Source organism: Bos indicus x Bos taurus, chromosome 15, assembly GCF_003369695.1.
Source record: "Bos indicus x Bos taurus breed Angus x Brahman F1 hybrid chromosome 15, Bos_hybrid_MaternalHap_v2.0, whole genome shotgun sequence".
In the NCBI taxonomy this organism is placed as follows: domain Eukaryota; kingdom Metazoa; phylum Chordata; class Mammalia; order Artiodactyla; family Bovidae; genus Bos; species Bos indicus x Bos taurus.
In genome coordinates, this window is record NC_040090.1 from 31,781,107 (window position 1) to 31,795,375 (window position 14,269).

At 52.9% G+C, this 14,269-nt stretch overlaps 1 protein-coding gene across 5 annotated transcripts in view; it reads left to right on the forward strand.

The window, feature by feature from the left end:
• Positions 1-14,269, forward strand: part of ARAP1 (ArfGAP with RhoGAP domain, ankyrin repeat and PH domain 1) — a 61,716-nt gene that overhangs the window by 20,218 nt on the left and 27,229 nt on the right. For 3 of the 5 annotated variants that reach the window (XM_027562977.1, XM_027562975.1, XM_027562976.1), the window contains one exon: positions 1,285-1,836. In XM_027562977.1, coding sequence (XP_027418778.1) covers positions 1,328-1,836 — 509 coding nt within the window. In that variant the 5' untranslated portion in view covers positions 1,285-1,327. Of the gene's footprint in view, positions 1-1,284; positions 1,837-6,307; positions 6,682-14,269 lie in introns of those variants that run through there. The other 2 variants (XM_027562978.1, XM_027562979.1) reach the window with 1 other exon arrangement.

A 14,269-nucleotide genomic window follows, 5' to 3' on the forward strand; every position in this document is an offset into this window, starting at 1 on the left:
TATCTAGAACTTCTTTTTGCACCTTAATATCAGTCCACATTTTTCTCCCTATAGATTCTATGCATTTCTTTTTAAGTTTATTCTTGGTGGTTTTTATTTTGTGATGCTGTTTGTAAATGAGGTCTTTCATCCTGGTTTCTACTTTGTTATTGCTTATAAATATTGATTCTATTAATTTTGAACCTGGCTATCTTACTAAATTCTTTTACTGTTTGTAATACTTTCTCAGCTGAACTTTTCGGGTTTTCCAATTCAGAACTCATGTTAAAGTAATGGATTAACTTTTCTTTCCCAGTTTTTATACCAATGGTGTATTTTTGTTGAACTTTTAGAGTAGTATTAATAATGATGGAAGTTTTTCTCTTGTTTTTCTGTTAAGCAAAGTGCTGGTTTTATTTTAAGAAAGTGTCGATCTGTTTCTGTTCTACTAAAATTTTTGTTTAAGTGTACTGGATATTGAGTTTTATCATATGCCTCTTTAGTATCTGTGGAGATGAGCAGATAAGCATTTTCTTTTGATCTGTTAATCACTGCTTGGCATCATCTGTTCCTTGACTCCTGCCAGATCAGGAGTTCTTGAATATCAGTAGGGGACCTCAGTACCCATTGCCCAGTACAAGGCTGTTTTGAAAGAATGAATGAATGGCTTATCCTATCCATTCCCACCTTTCCCTCCTAAGTGGTGGGAAGGGGTTACTCACCCACAGGCCCAGGACATCAAACTGTGTGGTGCTGTGTTGACGCACCTCCTGGAGTAATCTGTTCCCTTCAGGGGCATGGAGGTGGGGGTAAGGCTCACCCCACAGACTGGGCCTATAAAGGTGCAGCAGTGGTACCCCTCAATCCCACCTGTACTTGCTAGTATCCCTGGGGCCTGGGCCTCTGCTGAAAACTGGTGCCTGAGAAGGAATTGTGTCCTTGCCTGGGTCTTGCAGAGCGTGGGAGGGGCATGGGTGCAGACACAGCCACAGCAGTGGCCAAGGCCGTGGATGGGGATTAAGACAGCACCAACTCTGAAGGTCCTGGAGGACTTCCTGGAGGAGCTGGATGCTAGGAGGCCACAGAGGTGGGCTGGGGGAGGAGGTGGAAGGTTTCAGGCATTAGGAGAAGCCTGTGTGTTCAGAGTCCAGGCAGTACCTCACCTTGCCTGGCACGTGGGATGCAGGGGAGAAAGCTCAAACACAGAGCTTAGCCCATGGTATGGAAAAGCCACAGAGAATTGTTGATTGGAGACCTGTACCTGGACAGCTTGCCTCTGACCTGTGCCCGGTGTGTCTATTCCAGGTCTGGACAGAGCCCTGCTGGCTGGCCTCTGCTGGTAGGAACCATGGCGGAGGCCGGGGACGGGGCGCTCTCAGTGGCTGAGTGGCTGCGAGCGCTGCACCTGGAGCAGTACACGAGGCTCTTCGAGCAGCACGGCCTGGTGTGGGCCACAGACTGCCAAGGCCTCAGCGACACCCGCCTGGTAGACATGGGCATGGTGCTCCCTGGCCACCGCCGTCGCATCCTGGCTGGCCTGCTCCGTGCCCACACACCCCCAGCCCCTGCACCCCGCCTGGCCCCACGGCCCGTGCCCATGAAGCGTCATGTCTTCCGCTCACCACCCACGCCCACCACTCCCCCGGAGCCACTGCCTGCGGCTGGAGAGGACGAGGGGCTGCCCACCGCCCCACCCATCCCGCCCCGGAAGAGCTGCCTTCCGCCCACCTGCTTCTCCGCCCCGTCCACAGTGGCCCCAGACCCTGTGGTGCCCCCACTGCCCGCCAAGCGGCATTTGACAGAGCTCAGCCTTCCGCCCGTGCCCCCCCGCACTGGGCACCCCCGCCCACTGGTGAGGTGAGTGGATGCGTGCAGGGTGGGAGGGACATGGGCAGAGGATCTAGAGGGTCACTATGGGGAGGGAGCAGGAGGGAAGGTTGTGGCCTTTGACACTGGGGTAAGAAAGGCACCTTGGTGGCAGGAACAACATGCGCAAAGCTCAGAGGTGGGAAGTGCAGTCCTCGTGGCTCTGAACAGACAATGCAGTGTGAGTGATGGTGAGACTTGTGGATGGCACTGGTGGGACATGCCGTGAAGGCCAGGTGGGGAGCCGGGAGAGTTTTCAGCAGAGCAATCAATTGCTGAGTACGAAAGAATGACCCTGGCTGCTGGTAACGTTGGTGGAGGAGGCTGGGAGACCAGTGAGAGGCACAGGGCCACCTGTGAGGCCCCCACTAAGGCTGTACACATGAGACTGGAGAGGAGTGGGCAGACTGGAGTGAGAGCTTGGCCCCAGGGTGGACAGGGCTTGGGGCTGGGCCGGGCATGAGCAGAGAGGGCACGAGGAAGCACATGGCATCCAGGTTTCCATCTTGATGGTCCGTCCTTGATCTGTGATCTGAGCACAGAGGGGAGTTTGGGAGGAGGTTGGGTTCATTTGGGGCTTGGCGAGTATTAGATACTGGGAAACTGGCACCTATATCTGCAGTCGGGAGGTAACATGTGGAGGAAATGGGGAGTCTGGAATGAAGAACTTGTCCTGGAGGTCGCAGCAACGGCCCAGGGCTTGGTGCTGGGGCTCCTGTCTTCCCCTTTCACATGGCTCCTGCCAAATGTCAGTTCTCAGGCCACATCCTGCTCACCCTCTCTCCTCCCCAGAACCATTTTCCCCCCTCCTAGCTCCTGGTACTCCTGTTTCCTTTCTTTCTTTTTCAGTATGTTTTTATTTTGGGGGGTGGGGGCACCGCTGCATGTGGCATGTGAGATCTTAGTTCCCTGACCAGGGACTGAACCCATGATTTCTGCATTGGGAGCATGGAGTCTAAATCACTGGGCCACCAGGGAAGTCCCCTTCTTGTTTTCCTGAGTTTCCGCCTACTTCTGTGGACATTGCATTTAACCTCCTTTACAAATGCCCTCCCTTCCTGCAACTTGCTGGGGTGCCCAGCTTAGGGGAGATCCTCAGGTGTGGCTGTGTATGTAATGAAGGGTATAATGGGGCTTTATTGTAGCACTTGGGCCAAGTCAGCCTAATCTGGGAAGGCTTCTTGGAGGAGGAACAGACGTGCAGAGAGAGATCCCCTGGTCTCTGTTATTGTTGGGCACTGTGCTTGGTGCTTAACTTACATAACCTTGTTCGATCCCTGCTCAGGTCCTCTGGGGCATTTGTGTCCTATTTCAAGTAGAGAAACTAAGGGTCAGAGAAGAGAGGGGAGCACTGGCTGGATCCATGCCTAGTACATGCCGAGGGAGCCCCTGTGGGGAAGACCTGGGAGGTTTTCCCCCTTAGAGGAGAGGGGCATTAAAGGGCCTTCTGAGGCCAAGCCAGGGCTGTGGTGTTTTGAGGTTTGATTGATAAGAGCACAAAAAGAGTTTATTGTGCCTTTCATAGGTTCACACACTGGGAGCAGTAATGGGATTCCCCCTAGGAGCTTGGCTCGGAGAAGGCAATGGCACCCCACTCCAGTACTCTTGCCTGGAAAATCCCATGGACGGAGGAGCCTGGTAGGCTGCAGTCCATGGGGTCGCTACGAGTCGGATACGACTGAGCGACTTCACTTTCACTTTTCACTTTCCACTTTCATGCATTGGAGAAGGAAATGGCAACCCACTCCAGTGTTCTTGCCCAGAGAATCCCAGGGACGGGCTGCTGTCTATGGGGTCGCACAGAGTCTGACACGACTGAAGTGACTTAGCAGCAGCAGCCGCAGGAGCTTGGCTTGGAGACCAGATTGGAGTTTGCTGGCGCCACTGCACCCTCTAGTGGCCACCCTCCTGCATGCAGAAGTAATTTTTATTTAACTCCATCTTTAGAATGAGATGTGTGTGCATGCACACCTGTCTCTGAGGCTTGGGAATAGGTGAACAAGGGCAGGAGGCAGGGCCCTGTCCATAGAACGTTCATGAGGGCTGAGGAGGCAAAAACGCTAGCCAAGAAGTGTACGCCTGGGTTCCTGCTTAGAAGACGAGGTACCTGAGCAGGTCCAGCTGGCTGCGTGATTCTGACTAGGGAAAGCTGCTCCTCTGGGCCTTTTTCCCCATCAGGTATCCTCCTTGGCTCTCCATGGCCCTCCTGAATTCAGGAGACTTTCTGGGTAGAGCAAGGGTCCTGTCTTTGCCCTAGGGTGCCAGACCGCGCTCTCAGATCCTCGTTCTGAACTTAGCCAACCTCTGTGAGAAGCCAGATTCCCATGGTCAGGAATCTGGCCCCTTGTAGCTCGAGAACCCAAAATTCATTCCAGGCTGAGAGACTTCGTAGGCAATTATTCCTTGCAATGTGGGGCTGTTCCTTGCAGTAGAGTGGCAGGTGTGCTGCCAAGCCTGGCTTCTGTATCCTGGGGTCTTTGACACTTGGAATTGTGGGCATCTGCAGTCCTAGCCTCCCGGGCTTCCAGGGTGTACAAAGTCTTTACAGTCCAGAGATAGAAAAACTCTAAGGGCAGAGAGAGCCTCACGTGTGGGTAACAGACAAAGGCTGGGCCACGTGTGGGTAACAGGTAAAGGCTGGGCAGGTTTTGGACCCTGACTGGCTTCCCCGTCCCCTCACAACCCTGTGACCCCAGGCTCTGTGCTACACAGTGGAAGACGGCCCAGCCTGGCCGGCCCCTGCCTCCGTTGCAGGAGTCCCCACTTCCTGACCTGGCCTTCCTGTCCTTGCTTGCACCCTCTAGTGACGTAGGTCTTACTCTCTCAATCGTAGGGCCTCTTACACCAGATCATGTGGTGACTGAGGGAGCGTTTTTCCCTGGCTCCGGTCCATCACTGGGCTCCCCAGTGGAATTTGTGATTGATTACTGTGTGTGCGTGTGTGTACTTAGGACGGAGTAACTCCATGTGAGGGCATGGCGGGCCAGTTTGTGTGCGCCTGTAGGTGTGCATCTAGCAGGGTAGTAGCATGTCTGTGTATTTCTGCATCCGCACATGTTCTAAGGGAGGAAATGTGTAATAATTATACACAGGTGGGGATTTATACGATTTCAGTGGTTACGTGCTATAGTGTGTGTACAAATTTATCAAGGCCTGTGTGTACACAGACATGTGCCCAAGTGTTCTGTACTTTGGGGGCTCCAAGAACATGAGTGCATTTGTGAGTGCGTGTGTTGTGGGTGGTGAGTTGTTTTTTGTGTACGGTCAGGTGTGAGCCAGTGTGTACTTGTGCTGTGTTTGCATGTGCTTCCAAGAGGCCAAGCCGCCTAGAATGTCAGCTTCATTAGGGCTCAGGTCCTTGTCAGTTTCGTTTACTGCCGCGTCCCCAACATTGAAACAATGCCAGCTGCCTGACAGGCACTCAGAAAGTGTTTGTTGTGTGAGTAAATAGATGAGACCTGCATGAGCTTCTGTACCACCAGGCACTGAACTTGTGTGCTGCCCATGCTGACTCAGCACCCTGTGAGTGCCCTCCACACACACTGGACCCTGGACAGTAGGGTTAGGGTTAGGGTTAGGGTTAGACAGTAGGGTTACAGAATACCCCAAATCCCTTCCCACTGCCTGACCTCTGTCACCCCAGGCATCTTGGAAAGGGAGAGACCTTTAGGGGAGGCAGGCAGAAAATGAGCGAGGATGGGGTCTCTTCCCCTCTGCCCCAGCTGGGTCAGAACTCTCAGAAGCAGGTTCGCTGTTTGCCTGGCCTAGGAGGACTCTATTTCACCCCCAAAGGGTCTGTACCCCCACCATCACTTAAGCCTGTAATAGGTAACTGACAAGTCCAGAGACACTGAGAAACTTGTTCAAAGTCACACAACCCAGCACAGGAGAAGGCAGTGTTCAAACCCTGCCTGTTGGCCTGGGACTGTCTACTCAGCTTCAAGTGTCATAGATGTGAACCCTCTGGGCCCGCTTCCCTGAGCGTGGCAGAGAGGTCATTTCTGACCCAGGGTCACTCTGCAGAGCCTCCCGTAGCCTGCTCTGGGCCTCTGTGTTCTACTTCGATACCTGGATGTCTGGAGAAACCTGGAGAAGAGGGAGGATTTGCCCAGAATGGGCAGCAGCCAGTTGGAATCACCTCGCAAGGCCTCCCACCTGTGCCCTCGACCCTCTGCAGCCCAGCCAATCCCTGGGCTTCTTGAAGACTGATCACTTGTTGCTAGGGCAGAACTTGCTCTCTTCAGAGAACCTCTTTCCTAGCTTCTCTGGGCCTTCTTGTGTGAGTGGGGAGGGGCCAGCCAGAATATCCACTCTGGAAGGCCCTGCTCCATGTCACTGGGGTAGTTTGTCCACCCACTTCAGCCTAGAGGGGAGAGCCAGCCTGGGGGCGGAAAGGAAGTGTCTGCCCCAGGGGATTCTGGGTGACTTTTCTCGGTCTCAGTCGTGTTTTCAGGAAGTGTGTGCGTTGGCCAGGGCTGCAGGGGGCGGAGGGAGGCGGAGAGCAGGAAGCTAGAGGAGACCAAAGCTGGATTCAGACACAGACACGCACGTACACGTACACACACTCACTCTTCCAGACAGACTCACAGTTACACACAGAAACACACACTCAGACAAGTGATCACAAACACTCCGACACAAATCACGGGAGTGCAGAGCCGAGCCATACCTGGAACCAGACGTGGCCTCAGGCACACCCAGGGAGTGGGGCCAGGCTGTCTGCAAGACCAGCCCGGGTCGGACACAGGCTGAACAGTTAGGTACACGGCGCACACTGGGCCCAGCTGGCCGGAACCACGGGAGCTCTTGGGCCCTGGATCCAGAGGGCGTCTGAGGGTGAGCAAGGGGCCGCCGTGGGCTGGGCTGTCGGCTGAGGGAAGGGGGCAGTCTCCTCCTATGGGCCTGGGAGGGCAGGAATCCCAGACTGTCTGTCTGTCTGTCACCTCTCCACAGGTTAGGTTTTCTGTGCTGCTCTCCTCCCCCTCCCTTTTTTACTCTCAGACTTCCCTCTCTTCTTTCACTTTCTCTATATTTTCTGTTTTTCTCCTGCCCTTTCTTTCCTTTTCTTCCCTCTCTCTTCCCCGCTTCTGCCCTGGGCTTTCCACATCTCCATCTCCCCCTAAGTGTCTCTCCTGGGTTTGTTGGTAGCCTCCGGGGCCTGTCTTCTGGGCTGCATGGACTGCTTCTCTGTGGGGTCTCTGCCCTAAAGCGATCTGGTACTGATCTCACTTCTGGCTCCTTGCACCCCGCTGAGAATTCCCTTTGGAGGCTTAGGTGACTTATCTCAGGGTTAAGTTCAAGGGTGTTGTAGCTCTGGAAGCTCGCCTATCCAAGCCCTCTTGCCCTCTCCCCTTCCAGGCAATAGGGAAACCTGCCAAGGGCTGACCCTTAGTTGATGTCTTCCTACCCCTTCTTCCAGGCCTGCTGGTGTGGTGGGTGTGCCTTTGTTACTGGGGGGATCTCCCCAGTTGCTGTAACCCCCAATGAACTCAGTAACCCTGTACTTGGGCCACTAGGGGCAAAGAGATTCCTCTAAGCAGATTCTGTCTGTGTGCCTGGCCCACCCCTGCACCCTCGGCTCATCTTTCCACAGGGCCCAGCAAACACCTGCACCTTCTCCTCTGGCCAGGCCAGCCCAGGGATGGGGGAGAGGGGCTAGTACAGTCGTGCACTCTCTGAAGGGTGAACTTCCTCCCCCCACTGCCTTCACAAGCCAGCACTGGGTCAGGCCTGGGAGGTGTGAAGAGCTGCTATGGGAGACCTAGGCCTCAGCCCTTTGCTGCCCACGACAGCAGGGTGCCCAACTGTGAGCTTAGAGGAGGGAGCAGTTGGGTGGACTTCCTGAAGGAGGAGGCGTGTCTTGAGCACAGAGTTGATGATTTGGGTCATCATGAGGATTAAATGAAAAAAAAAAAAGACTTCCAGGAGAATGCCTGGCACAAAGGGGATACTTAGCCAGTGGTAGTTATATTGTGCCAAGGAGATGTGCAAAGAGCTGGGTGAAACCTTGGTTTTAAAGGTGGGTGCCAGGTCAGTTGGGCACTGCTCTATGGAGGGATGGAGAGCTGCTGACCTCCAGTAGTCCGTATGTGAGTGGGGTGATGGTCATTCATTCACTCAAAACGCAGTCACCAAAACCCCCTCTGTGTTGGGTGATGCTGTGGCATGGAGAGGGCTTGGCCTGAGAGGACTCACAGCTTATGCAAAAGCTGAGAGGCGTCCAGCAGACATCACATCTAAGGAGTGAGACCCTGGGAAGGACTTTCTCCGCTGTGGCTTGGGCAGAAGTAAATAGAACAGAACCCGGAAAGTGCTAGAGGAGCTGAGCTTTGGGCCTCATGATGGAGAAGGAAGGACAAGGGCAGCCTTGGAGGCAGAAAAAAGCATAGGGCTAAGGCCTGGGCCCCGAGGAGGATGAGGAAGTGGGCAGTTGGGAAAGTCTGCCCTCGTGGGTAGAGGAGGTCAGGAGAGGAGGCCGACGTGTCCAAACCGTGGTCTGACCCTACCTCTTGGCGCTGCTGGTGCAAGTCCAGGGGCTGGTTTGGGCTGGGTCCCTCCAAGGCCTGTGTGACCCTTTAGGGAGAAGGTCCTGACTCAGGACTGGGTGTAGACCTGGGTCCTTGGTCCTCCGAGGTCAGCACAGTGAAGCAGACAATGACAGATAAAACTATATGAGTGCTCAGAAGTCTGAAGGCTAGAGAAGCCTCAAGGAGACCCCAACCCAGCCAGGGGTACGAAGGGAGGCACAAAGAGGAGGGGAAGGATGTATGACTTGCACCTTTGGAAGGAAAAGTAGGAGGTGGCCGGGCAGGGAGCTGTGTTCCTGGTGGAAGGAACAGTGTGGACAAAAGCCTGCAAGTCCGCATTTATGGAAAGCAGCTCAGCTCAGGATGGCTGGAGTGTGGGTGAGGGATGAGCTCCAGGCCAGCCTGAGATATTCAAACTGCCCCGTCCTGCATGCCGGCCCATCTGCCTGTGGGGTGACTGAGATCCAGGGCCACCCTGGAGGAGGGGCCATGAAGCAGGTTCCTGGTTCAGCCTGTGCAGCTGGGGCCTCCTGCAGGGTGGCCCTGTGGCCTCACCCAGCCACAGCCAGGGTGAGAAAATTGTGTTAATAACTTGTGACCATGGCTCTCTACTGGTTGTCAGCAAGCCAGGAAGCAGATCAGAGGGGAACGTGAGGCTTAGAGGTGAAGTGATATGCTTTGTAAGGACACAGACCAATGAGTGGTTTAGCTGGATTGGAGGCCCAGGGCTGCCTGGCTGCCAAGCTCTGCCTCTTACCTACCACATGTGACCACGTGTCTTGTTTCGTCCAGGATAGGCCCACTTGCACCTGTGCCCTGACATAGTTATTAATAGTGCCTCTTTGGGGACTTCCTGGTGGTCAAGTGGGTGAGATTCTACACTTGTCCACAATGCAGGGGGCACAGGTTTGATCTCTGGTCAGGGAACTAAGATCCCACATGCTGCAAAAAAAAAAAAGTGCCTCTTTTAACTCTTGGAAATGTTATCGTTTATATGATTAATTACATGGTCACCCTACTCCTCTGTTCTTACCCATTCTGTCTTGGGAGCCTCACATGTCCCCTAACCCATAGATATGTAAGGTTGGCTGTGTATATTTGCTGTAACCCAGTAAAACAAATCTCCTTAGGCTAAGGGCCCAGGCTGGGGTGGCCCCTGCCCTAGAGTGCCTAGCCTTGCTCTGGGCATAATGTGGAGAGCAGATAGGTCCTTATGCCACTTGGATAGAGAAGAAAGGGGCTGAAGGAGCAGAGGGGCCAGGAATGAGGGGCAGGAGGAGAGCAGCTCTGCGTGGGAGTCTCGGAGGCTGCCCAGAGGAGGCCTATTGAGCCATGTTCGGAGGTACAGACAGGTTTTCCACAAGCTGAGATGTAGGGAGAGGGCCGGGAGATGTAGGCAGGAAGAAGTGGTGTGAGCAGAGGCTTGGAGGCAGGGCTGCTGAGTCCATGCCCAGGCCTGGGACTGATCTTCTGGTCTTGTAGGGTCAGAGGTCAGTGGCAGCATCCCAGATGGGCTTCAGCTACAGATTGGAGCTGGGGCTGCTCTAAGCTGTACAGGCACTGAGTGGTCAGGACTCGCTGGTTTTCGGTCACTCTGTGGGCACTGCCCCGTCCCCCGGAATTTCCAACATCTGTGCCTTCCGGATGCCACTTCTCCTTTCCTGGGCTTGGCCCTGACTCAGCATGGCCCTGGTCCCCCGTGGCAGGCAGAGAGGGGGATCAGCTAGGAGGCTTCCTGGAAGAGATGTCTAGAATGAGATTGGGAGGCCCATGGGGTCCCCTTGCTCCGCTTTCTTGGCATACAACCCTTTTCCTACAAACACTTTGCTGGGAAAGGAGCCCTTAGCATCTGTTCTTCTCTCCCTTATCACTATGGTAACAGGGCCATCAGAAATGTGATCACATTTCCTTTTGGATGGAACATCAACTCAGAGCTGTCTGGATCCTGAGTTGTAGCCAGTGTGAGGAGGCAGATCTCAGAGAAGCCCTGGGATCCCGGCTGTGGCCTCGTTTGCTCCTGGTGGTTGAGTTTGCCACTGTGGTGCTGTACTTCCTGGGTGAACATCCTAGCTGTGGGACCAAGAACAAATTACTTCCTGTCTCTGTGTCTCAGTTTCCTCATCTGTAAAGTGGGGATAGCAAGAAGCCCTGCCTTAGGGAACCCTTGTGATGAGTAAATGAATGAATCCACTTAAAGCTCCTGGGAAAATATACATACACACACATACTTAATAAGAATTAAGTAATCCAGGTCTTCATTTATTAACCTGCTGAGTGCTGGGCACACAGTAGTGAAGAAGGAGGGTATGGCACTTCTCTTAAGGAAGCCACATTCTGGGGAGCCGGCCTCAGGAAGGGCAGGTCCCTCACAGGTGATCAGGATGGTGGTGGGGAAGGACTAGAGGCCAGAGATGAGAGGGCTGATGCTGCCTGGGTTCTGAGGATGCTCTGTTGCCATCAGCTTTGCCTCAGTGCTGGCTCTCATTCCTGGGGGAGGCAGGGAGCCAGGCCGACATAGCCCTGCTTGGCATTGGAAGGGCAGAGGCTGTCCCCCCTGCTCTGAGCACGTCTGATTGATCCTGACCCAACGTCTAAGAGCTCTGCTCTCAGCTGATCACAGGCCAGGCCTCCAAGGGCCCCTTCCTAGTAGAGTCTGGGAGACTGTGTGTGATCGTCTGCCCATGCCCTCGGGCCTGCCTTTTATTTGCTTCCCTCTTGACCCTATTGGCCAACCTGTCCACCTGCCTATCCACCCACCCGCCCATCCAACGTGCTCTTGTTGCTATCTCAGCCAGGCCCTGTACTAGGTGGGCTGTGGGGATAAAGAGTCAAGATCAAGGCTGCCCTTGCCCTAAAGAGATTCACGGTCACACGGGGGAGACAGCCTAGTACAGTGCTCATTGTAGGGGGAGTCTTCACAGGTCCAGCTAAACTCCTAGCCTAGGCCCACTTGGCATCAGATTCTCTGAGAAGCATAGAGAGGGAAGACCTGGCCACCAGGACAGCAGTGGGTCTACCTCTGCTGGAGGGTCTTCCTGGCAGTCACTGCCGCCGTCCACACAGCTGTCTGGGAGCCATTCTCTGTGGTCTTCCAGGGGGCAGCTTGGGGGTGGGGGATGAGACTCACAGTGGACAAGTGTGGGAGCCACCCTGGCTTGGAGACCTCTTGCTCCAAGGAGCCAATATGTCTTCTAGCAACCTAGCAAGTGTGGCTTCAGGTCCTTTGCACAGGCTGTGCCCAGTAACAAGCCACCACACTCTGGGAAGCCCAGAGCTTCAGCTTCTCCCCCAGATCAAGAGATCACTTAGAGTTTCTCCCAGTCCAGGTGCAGTTCGGCACTCAAGCCACTCTTGCCAAAGATAGTGTCCCCTGGGAGCGTGGCTGACATACCACCTTTACCAGGTTTCTAGGGAGAAAGAGTTTTGTCCATTCTTTACCTACGGAGAAGAAGACGATAGGGTTCAGGGTGATGTAGAAGTAGCCACTGCGCGTCCTAAGAAGCATCCAGACTCTGGCATCAGAGTTCAGGTCTGGCTTAGATGCTAGCACAGTACCTGGCACAAAGGAAGGCGTTACTACAAATCGGGTTACTTGGAATAATTCACCTAAAAGCTCATCACAGAGGATAACATGTGCAGGGCCTAGGGGAGCAGGAAGGAGGGGTCAGGAAAGACTTTGAGAAAAGGGGCATTGAGTGAGAAGTTAAAGGATGAGTAGATCTCAGTGCAAAGAAATAGAGGAAAACAATACAATGGGAAAGACTAGAGATCTCTTCAAAAATTAGAGATACCAAGGGAACATTTCATGCAAAGATGGGCACAATAAAGGACAGAAATGATATGGACCTAACAGAAGAAGATATTAAGAAGAGGTGGCAAGAATACACAGAAGAACTGTACAAAAAATGTCTTCACCACCCAGATAATCACGATGGTATGATCACTTACCTGGAGCCATACATCCTGGAATGCAAAGTCAAATGGGCCTTAGGAAGCATCACTACGAACAAAGCTAGCGGAGGTGATGGGATTCCAGTTGAGCTACTTCAAATCTTAAAAGATGATGTTGTGAAACTGCTGCACTCAATATGCCAGCAAATTTGGAAAAGTTAGCAATGGCCACAGGACTGGAAAAGGTCAGCTTTCGTTCCAATCCCAAAGAAAGGCAATGCCAAAGAATGTTCAAACTACCGCACAATTGCACTCATCTCAATTGTTAGTAAAATAATGCTCAAAATCCTCCAGGCCAGGCTTCAACAGTACGTGAACCGTGAACGTCCAGATGTTCAAGCTGGTTTTCGAGAAGGCAGAGGAACCAGAGATCAAATTGCCAACATCTGTTGGATCATCGAAAAAGCAAGAGAGGTCCAGAAAAACATCTATTTCTGCTTTGTTGACTATGCCAAAGCCTTTGACTGTGTGGATCACAACAAACTGTGGAAGATTCTTAAAGAGATGGGAAAACCAGACCACCTGACCTGCCTCCTGAGAAATCTGTATGCAGGTCAGGAAGCAACAGTTAGAATTAGACATGGAAGAACAGACTGGTTCCAAATTGGTAAAGGAGTACATCAAGCTGTATATTGTCACCCTGCTTATTTAACTTATATGTAGAGTGCATCATGAGAAACACTGGGCTGGAAGAAGCACAAGCTGGAATCAAGATTGCTGGGAGAAATATCAGTAACCTCATGTGCAGATGACACCACCTTTATAGCAGAAAGCAAAGAAGAACTAAAGAGCCTCTTGATGAAAGTGAAAGAGGAGAGTGAAAAAGTTGGCTTAAAACTCAACATTCAGGAAACAAAGATCATGGCATCTGGTCCCATCACTTCATGGCAAATAGATGGGGAAACAGTGATAGCCTTTATTTTTGGGGGCTCCAAAATCACTGCAGATGGTGACTACAGCCATGAAATTAAAAAGACACTCCTTGGAAGAAAAGTTATGACCAACCTAGACAGCATGTTAAAAAGCAGAGACATTACTTTGCCAACAAAGGTCCGTCTAGTCAAAGCTGTGGTTTTTCCAGTAGTCATGTGTGGATGTGAGAGTTGAACTATAAAGAAAGCTGAGCGCCGAAGAATTGATGCTTTTGAACTGTGGTGTTGAATAAGACTCTTGAGAGCCCCTTGGACTGCCCCTTGGACTGAAAGGAGATCAAACCAGTCCATCCTAAAGGAAATTAGTCCTGAATATTCATTGGAAGAACTGATGCTAAAGCTGAAACTCCAGTACTTTGTCCACCTGATGCAAAGAACTGACTCATTTGAAAAGACCCTGATGCTGGGAAAGATTGAAGGCAGGAGGAGAAGGGGATGACAGAGGATGAGATGGTTGGATGGCATCACCGACTCAATGGACATGAGTTTGAGTAAACTCTGGGAGTTGGTGTTGGATAGGGAGGCCTGGCATGCTGCAGTCCATGGGGTCTCAAAGAGTTGGACATGACTGAGCAACTGAACTGAACTGAGATCTCTGATCAGAGACCAGGGAGCAAGGTATTCCTGGAGGAAGCAAGAGCAGGAGCCAAGGCCTGACATTGTGTTCATGCCCAGCCCTTCCTTGCTTTCTTGGTGGTCACACACTCTCAGCCACTGCCAGGGACACTGGGCAGTAGAGAGGCTGAGGTCAGCGGTGGGGAAAGTGGCCCACTGCTCGGGTGCTCCTTCTCAGCCCCTGCTGGACGCTGGCAGAGATGGCAGTTGGTTCCAGGCTTCCAGGGCTCAGGCAACTGATCCGGCTGGTGGTCTCTGCCACAATGGTTTGGTAGTCCTCAGTTCACCAGAGAAGAAACTGAGGCTCAGAAAAGCTAGGTGCTTGCCTCAGGGCACACAGGAACTGAGACCGAGGCAAGGCTCAAACCCATGTCTCTGATGCTGAAGCCCTTTGGAGAC